This window comes from Rhododendron vialii, chromosome 9a, assembly GCF_030253575.1.
Source record: "Rhododendron vialii isolate Sample 1 chromosome 9a, ASM3025357v1".
In the NCBI taxonomy this organism is placed as follows: Eukaryota; Viridiplantae; Streptophyta; class Magnoliopsida; order Ericales; family Ericaceae; genus Rhododendron; species Rhododendron vialii.
The window spans coordinates 10,425,967-10,434,634 of NC_080565.1; the positions used below are offsets into that span (position 1 = coordinate 10,425,967).

General features: G+C 37.9%; 2 protein-coding genes across 2 annotated transcripts; both read right to left on the reverse strand.

Annotated features, from left to right (window-relative positions):
- Nucleotides 1-3,889: 3,889 nt before the first annotated feature.
- Nucleotides 3,890-5,271, reverse strand: LOC131299447 (uncharacterized). Its single transcript, XM_058325004.1, has 2 exons — nt 4,415-5,271; nt 3,890-4,314 (listed from the first exon to the last, which is right to left on the reverse strand). The coding sequence occupies exon 1, from the start codon at nt 5,267-5,269 to the stop codon at nt 4,595-4,597; it is 675 nt and encodes a 224-aa protein (XP_058180987.1). The 5' UTR covers nt 5,270-5,271; the 3' UTR covers nt 3,890-4,314; nt 4,415-4,594.
- A 702-nt stretch (nt 5,272-5,973) lies between these two features.
- LOC131299446 (PKS-NRPS hybrid synthetase cheA-like) lies at nt 5,974-7,875 on the reverse strand. The gene is made up of 3 exons (XM_058325003.1): nt 7,416-7,875; nt 6,865-7,182; nt 5,974-6,787 (listed from the first exon to the last, which is right to left on the reverse strand). Exons 2-3 carry the CDS (start codon nt 7,012-7,014, stop codon nt 6,182-6,184), a joined length of 756 nt encoding a protein of 251 aa, XP_058180986.1. The 5' UTR covers nt 7,015-7,182; nt 7,416-7,875; the 3' UTR covers nt 5,974-6,181.
- Between the last annotated feature and the right edge of the window lie 793 nt (nt 7,876-8,668).

The following is an 8,668-nucleotide window of genomic DNA, read 5'->3' on the forward strand; positions in this document are numbered from 1 at the left end:
TGAGTACGATCCAGTTCGAAAGATTACAACAATTGCACTCCGGCCCCAAAGTTTCAAAGTTTAGACAAAGATAAGTTAAATAATTACAATACTTTTAAACCAAGGATTTTAAAAGAAAATTACAATTTGTCTTCTCAAAAGAGTTTACAATGATATCTGAGTTGTTTCCTTGATGTTCACTTTCAAAAGGATGAGATGATATGCACGCCAAGTACTCCATGCTAATGCTCTTGAGTTGTACCTGAAAGAATGATAGGTTTGAGCAAAACACATGCCCAATAGGAAAATCTCTACAAACTTTATATGCAAATGTGAAGATTTGAACATAAAAGGATGGAGTCGGAGACTATGATAGAGAATGCAACCAACGTAACTTCATGAAGGGAATTTAGGATTCAAGGGACACTTCACTGGTCATTCGTCGATCTATTAGCCATCTTTTTCGTGTTCTTATTGACCAATTTCATTTTGTACACTTCTGCGGTTATTAGCTTACATTCCGGGTCTTAAGGACCCCGTACATCTCTTATTGACTTCCAATATGAGCTCAAGTAGTTCTTCCTCAATTAACATACCGAATAGTGAGCTTAAGAACTCTTCCGGGTCTTAGGGCCCCATATACCCACAATACCTTTCCGGGTGCTTGAGACCCCGTACATCCGTTCTACATTCCGGGTACTCATGACCCCGTACGTCCAATTCAAGTTCCGGGTATCAAGACCCCGTATGCCAATTCAAGTTCCGGGTATCAAGACCCCGTATGCCAATTACCACTCATCTGTATTACCTTTCGTCATATGTGTTTCTTATACTCTGATTTCACGACTGTAGATAAAGGGAGATTGATTTTAAGTGACAGTCAACATGCCAATTCATACTTCCATTTTATTTCCAAACTTGTTATCTTCGTACGATATGGCATCAAGTGTCAAATTCTCACATTGCATCTCATGATCTATCCATCCTCCTATCTAACATTCAATCTTATCAACACCCACATTTAGCTCAAGCATGATCACTCCGTCTATCTTAGCATCTCACATTACCACTAGTAGTTAAACGGGCACACCAATAAAGCATTAGGACGGTAACTCACTCCATATGACACTTGTGTTCAACACAACGAGAGCCTACGAACGAGGATGACCAAGGAATAATTGGAGTGCGAATAACTATGTTTAGAAGTCATTTAGAATGGTTAGAAGTGATCGAAAACCAAAACGGTGAAAAATATAGCAAAACAGGAAAAGCTGGAGATAAGCAACATGTATCGATACCAAGGGACAAGGTATCGATACCTTTGGACTAAAAATCTTCCAGACGCAAGGGTATCAATAACTAAGGCTGAAGGTATCGATAACAAATGGTTTTTCTGGCTTTTGGAACACAGAGGTATCGATAACAATACTATGGGTATCGATAACAATGGGTTTTCTAGGCTTTAGAACATGAAGGTATCGATGACAATTACAAAAGGTATCGATAACATTGTTGTTCGAGCAAATTCTCAGCAGATTTTCATGGGGTTTTCAATAACAAACACATCAACAACCACAACAATGATCAAAAGCACGATTTCATGCACAAAACCAACTCAAGAACATATAAAGAGTGAGAGAAATCCCTACCTCGAGTGTTAAAGCCTAAACCCAAGGATTCCCCAAGCCCTAGAACTTCAAACTCTTTAACCAAGCCGAATACGAACCACCGAGCTCCTACGAACGCGATTCGAGCTCCAATACGCGGAAGGATGGAAGATTGGAAGGTGTATTGTATGGGTTTTGTGTTGGTTTGGAGGAGTTTGAGTGAGAGTGAGGGATATAGAGAAAGAGCCGAGAGGGAGATGAGAGGTCGGGAGAGATGAGAGAGAGTGAAACTTGGGATTTTTAATCCCCTACACTCACACACACCTATATATGCTAGCACACACATAAATTACACTTACACCCCTCTACTAACAATCTTCCTACATTAGCCCCAAAACCAATATCCTCCACCAATTCCTTCATTTTATTCCACATGACACATTTTAAACTTATTAAACGAAATTGCGGGTCTCTACAGAAGTGGTCAATAGTGGAGGCAAATGAGAGGAAACTTATGAGGGTCAGAAGTTCAGGGTTGTTTCCAACCTTCATCCTCCTTAACACATGTTACTTCGAATGGGCATTGACATTTCAAATTGCAACCTGTCTGACGCAAGCTTTTCCCCATTCTTTGGGATGCAAATCTAATCCTCGGTCTTCGCTTCATTGTCTTTAACTCTAAACCCTTAATGATAATTCCAAAATCGTGTTTCGTAGCGTTCGAGATCAACTACTCTCTTAACGTTGTTTCAATGGGAAAGACCTATGCAAAACAGGTTTGAATAGACCCAATTATAAATCAGTAATACAACCTAAATTCAATTATCAAGCATCTAATATTACCATTACCCACATTGTACATAGGAAAATATGTTTCAAAAAATATCTCACCGTGTCTGTAGTAAAATGATTTGTGTAATCTTCAAAATAAGCTGATGAATCTTCCATTCTACAATGCTTTTGGATGGGTTGTTTCCTTTTTGATATAGACTTGGTAAGGAATGTTGCACTTATAGTAGTTCGTAGAAGTGGTTAAGGAAAACTTTGATAGAGACTTGACAATGAATGATGGAGGATAGTAGAATTGAGCATGCACGGGTTATAATAATGAAATTTTTCTCCAATACCCTAAATTTTTGCTCCAAAAAACCCGCTAAATAATTAGAAAGATTCTGAGCTGTCATTGTTATTGAAAAGTGTTGTGGGAAATTTCCTCCAGAAAACCCACTGTATTATTTCACAGAATCTCATGAGTCATTGAATAGTCATGTCGGTAAATTTAGTCTACAAAATTGGTTGTCTTATTTGGAGAAAAAAACAGGTGTCAAGAAGTAATTTGCTCCAAAAACTCATTTTTTTGCTTCAGATAACCCGCTGCATTATTTGAAAGAATTTGAAATGTCATTGAATACTCTTGTCAGCACGTTCGACGACGAAGAACTTTGCTCCAAAAACCCATTTCGTACTCCAGATAACCCGTTGCATTATTTGAAAGAATCTGAAGTGTCATTGAATACTCTTGTCAGCACATTTGACGAGAAAGAATTTTGCTCCAAAAATCATTTTGTACTCTAAATAACCCGTTGAAATTTTTTAAGGAATCTGAAATTTCTTTGAATAGTCATGTCGGAAAAATTTCTACACAAAATCCGTTGTCTTATTTGAAAAAATCTCGGGTGTCATTTAATAGTCCTGTCAGCGCGTATTTCGAGGAATAAATTCGCTCCAAATAACTCATTTTTTACTACAAAAAAATGCCAGCATCATTGGATTTTTGGACACGAACACGTTTTACGAGGAATAAAATTCCTACAAATATATATTTTCATGTTAGCACGTTATACAAGGAAGAATTACATTCCATAACCAATAATAAATAAGGGAGTTGATTTTCAAATTCCCCTTTTCATATGCACACTCGTTTTCGTCCATTACAGCCCATTCATTCGGAGAAAATTAAATTCGGAAATAAATATCCAAAATATATAACAAGTTTTGGACTTTAATTTCTGATTTATATACCAGTACTTGGATTTTAATTTCCGAACAGAATGAAAATTATCAGATAGAATAACACCAATCGGATACAAATGTTCAAACTGGATCAATAATTTCGGAAACAAATATCCGAAAGTTATACCCATGTTCAGACTTTAATATCTGAAATGCATGCCTTTAATTGGATTCTAATTTCCGAACAGAATGAAACTATGAGATAGCATGACACCATTCGAATACTAATGTTTGAATTGGATCAATAATTTTGGGAAAAAAATATCCTAAATTTATACCTATGTTCGGACTTTAGTATCTGATTTGTACACCTTGAATTGGATTCTAATTTCCAAACAGAATGAAAACTATGAGATAGCATGACACCATTCTAGTTTATGAATAGAATGTCACAGACTTGACAACTATGAGTTTTCAAACAGAAATACAATATAAGAGTTTCCTTGACGATCCGAAAACTACAAGCAGACGTAATCATTCAATTTTCATAATATTAGAACACATTATATAATACAACACATTAAATCATTTGTCAATCGAAAAATGGCTAATTGACATGGATGACCTCCTTTGTTGCTACGTCAATGCCGATGATCTCGTTGAACTTATGAATGGCCGCAACATGTGCTGCATCCCAATTTTTAGCGATAGAAAGACGATGTCTTTTCCAATTACAAGCTATTGGCGACATAGGGGAACCTGACTTTAGGAATACCTGTCATATTGCATTAGGTACTTATATAAGAGAAATTAAGTTGGACTTAAAGAGCTCATTCATTATATAGATGCCAACAAATTATTTACCAAAATAGTACCTGTACAAAGTGTCCACCGTCAACAAACCCGATAGCAATAACCTTTCGTTTCATGAAGGGTAAGGGCTTCGATCGGAGGGGGAGGAATGTAAGACATTGAATATTTGATAAATGGACGAGGACACAATTATAAGCAGATGCTATGATGTGACCCATGTCTGGCATTGTCATCCAATATTCCTAGGGCGCCGAACTTTCATACCATGACAAGATGTGAAGTAATTCCATAGCCCTCTGGCTCCCCCCTACCACTTGTTCATAAAGGTCTAAATGTTTTTCCAACTCTTTCAGCAAATCACTTCTTACCATTAACCACTCATGAACATCGCCTTTCATGAAGCCTGACACTGCCCGAAACCCACAATTCCCATCATCTTCAACATCCTTGACCGATTCTATGTAAGGTTTTATTGCTTCCAGAAACTGATTGATGGAGGGGCATATCAAAAGTTGTGCTGGAACTTTTGCTTTCCCTTTCAGATTGCGCCGCGATTTCTCTTTAACGAGCTTAGGGGTTTGAAGGGAGGCCAGAACATGCTCAAACTTCGAGGGATCCCTATGCGTCGAATTTTGTTCTTTGGCTGCATTTTTTTCTTTTGTTGACTTCCGACCGCATGGACTTGCATTCACTTTGGGTTCAAGGAGAGTACTGCTTTTCGGATGAGCAAGCTTTTGCATTTTCTTAACATAATTGACCTTTACATTATATTGATCTTCATTCAAGAACTTGTTGTAAAAACAATCAAAGTGAGCCAAAAGTGTCTCCTCCATCGAACCCTCATTCCGAGGTGCAAGCAAAGAAAGCCTCTTCCAATGGTCGTGGATTAACTCAATCGGTAGGGGGATATTTGTCATCTTGTAAGGAGCATCATGAGCGCAAAGTAAACCATGGGTGTGCCTCAAAGAACACTCGCACTGACGCTTCAATAGCCTTCTCAAAAGAAGCTTTGACTTCAGTAACTTATAACAGCATCAATCTGTGAATCTTCTTCCATATAGTATCAAAATTGTATTGTGAGTTTTCAAGATGATTTTTTTAAGTTTCGAATGTGAACTCTCCACCCTACGAATAAATATGGCAAGATATTAGCCATAGCAAATAACATGAATATATGAAATTTTTTTAAAAACGCGTGAATAACATGAATATTAAGAAAAGTGCCGAAGTTGAGAATGAAGCGTTTACCTATTACTTGTTAGGTTTCCAAAATGCATGACTTTGTCCGTCCAAGCTCCTACAAACCTCTCTTTGTAGGGTACCAACCAATTTTTCTCGACGTACTCAAGTGCTGGAGGAACCATTTCAAAATTACGCTTCAAAACACAAAGACGCTTCTCGTACTGTGCAACACTCGTTGAAAGGATGATTAAGCCCCAACTGCAAATAAACTCCTCCCACATCTTGTTATCAAACATCTTTCTACACTTGGCTAATACGTTCTTGCCAATATGCCACCTACATAGTAGGTTGGTAGCATGAGGGAAAATATTTGTGATGGCATTCATAAGCGCCAACTCCCTATCCGTGACAATAACGGACGGAAGCATGTTGGGATCCATCATGCCTTTTAGCTTCTCCAAGACCCAAGTGTAGTTTTTCTTTTTTTCACACTCCATGAAAGCAAACGTTGCACAAAAAGTCATCTCCGTCGATGTTACACCAACAATTTGACGCAAAGGAAATTTGTAATTATTTGTCTTGTATGTGCAATCCATCATTAACACTCCGGGAAAAGCACGCAACATCTCTCCAGCAGATGGGGGAGACTAAAACAACTCTATGACATTCTCAGTCTCGTTCCCATGGGTCCAATGAACGTACTGGCACTTTTCTAGCTGATCCAACAAATGTTGCATTTGAGATTTCCTAGCTTTCTCTATCACTCGGTACTTTTGTCGTACATTGTACACGGTTTTGATAGACGTTACATTCTCAATATCTTGAACCTTCAAATGGGTTAGGATTTCTCTGGGTTTCACCAAAGCAACTGACAAATCAACCACCGTGCTAGTCTGCTCTGCCGACAACCTCCCGACATACGAATGGCCCTCCAAGTACACCGCTGAAGGATGGTTGTGAGTGCCATTACGGACAGAGACAGTCCAACCATCATTGCCCTTTACAGCTTTCAATTCAAATGGGCATTCACATTTTTTGGTGCCCGTGGACCACATTCTCTTCTTCACAGCTACCTCCTTCCCATCAACCTTCTTCACAAACGACCTATACTTACCGCTTCTTTCACATGAAAACCTCATCCTAGGTCTGCGATTCTTAATACATTTCTCAGAACCCTTAATCACAATGATAAACCCGTGTTGTTTACCAGTGCATCTTATCCAATCTACCAACGCTTCATCAGAAGGAAAAACCTACACACACATAAAAAAAATTATAGCCTGTAATGTAAGATTGCACATGATAGATGCTCTATCAAAAAAACACTAACTGTCTCCGTTGTAAAATGCTCTGTATAATCGTATGGATGACGAGTGGAAGTAGGTATAGTCGATGGCCCTACATAACTACCAAGTGTTGAAGTGTCACCCTGTAACACCCAAAGACAAACCAGGTAATGTAAGATTCTCTGCAATTTCATTCAGATATTAATATCTGAAAACTGGCACTAAATTCGGATATAAGAGTCCAACCATGTTGACAATATTCGGATATTAATATCCGAATAGTTGTACATAATTTAGACACTAGAGTCCAAAAAGTTAGTAAAGTTTTGGCACTGTGTGTCCAACTGTAAGTGCAGGATTCTCTACAGTTTCATTTAGCTATTAATATCTGAAAACTGGCACTAAATTCGGGTATAAGTGTCCAATGATGTTGACAATATTTGGATATTAATATCTGAATAGTTGTACAAAATTCAGACATTAAAGTCCAAAAAGTTAGTAAAGTTTTGGCACTGTGTGTCCAATTGTGTCGGTCCAGAACTGAAATTGAAAATAGAGGGCTTCTTCTGAAATTGAAAATGGAGGGCAGACTTACCTCTTGCTGCGGTTTTTGCTCCGTCGCTACAACATCTATGACTTGTTTTCTCAACTTCCATTATGTGATCTTCCGACTCCAAATCGTGGTGTATTGATGGGTCAACTATTTCTTCTTTATCAATGGAGGGAGAGGAAGCAATCGAGGTTTCCATTGACAATGTAAGAGGAAGAGGAGGGGAGGAAGATAGGTAGACTTGGCTGCTGGTGGGAGGGGCCTGATGGTGGGTGATGCCAGCTGGATAGGGATGAAAATGAAGGAGTTTGAATGGGGGAAGGAGGAGACATTCTGGGAGGGAGGGAGGGAAATTAGGGAGATGAGAGTATGTGGTTGTATGTAATGGGTTATGTAATATTCTTAAAGGGTAAAATAGTCAAATAACATGAGGTCTTAGGGGTATAATGGTTAAACTGCACGAGGGCATTTTTGTCCATAATTGATAAAAGTTTTAATCGGCTGCTAGTAGCAAGAACTATGCTGCAAATCGCGGCGGCCTTTTTATTTTTTTTCCCTTGACAAGATTCATGGGTTAACCAAACACTTGAAATAAGATTACCCAGTCATTCCAAGGAATACGATATACATTCCTGATTGTTTGATTCTTGTCATTCAAAGTGAACCTAAAAGTAAGGAATTAAACGATTTCAAGTTAGGAAGCTTTAGGGAATAAGAGGAAAGAAAGGAACCTTGCCCATCATGAAGAAAGCCCATGAAGTTAAGGAAAGTCAGGATATCAATTATCAAAAACGAAATATGATTATGAAAACCAAAATTTATGGGCAGATATCAATAATTTCATTATTTGAAAAATTTAGAAAAGAGATAGAGATAAAAATAAATATAAATAAAGAAACCCTATTCATCTACTTCTCCTATATGTAGATACGCACATGTACCTCATGCACTATTTTTAAAACAAGAAGAAACTATTACTAAATCCAAAAACATAAGTCTCCAACCCTAGAAACCAAAACCAGTTCAACAATGGATTCTAGCCAGGGGTGACAATTTAAACTCAAACCCATTAATTAATTAACTCAAACTCATCTACTAGAAAATAGAAATCCAATCCGTTAATTAGTTGGGTTAGAATGGGTCCAACCTATCTAACCCATTTAATAATTGGGTCTCAATTGGATATTAATTGGACCAACCTAAATGACCCAACAAATCATCAACATAATCCAAACAAATATTGAAGAGAAAAGATGAGTGGTGCTACAGTTCCCGACGGGAAGAATCCCGATCAAAAT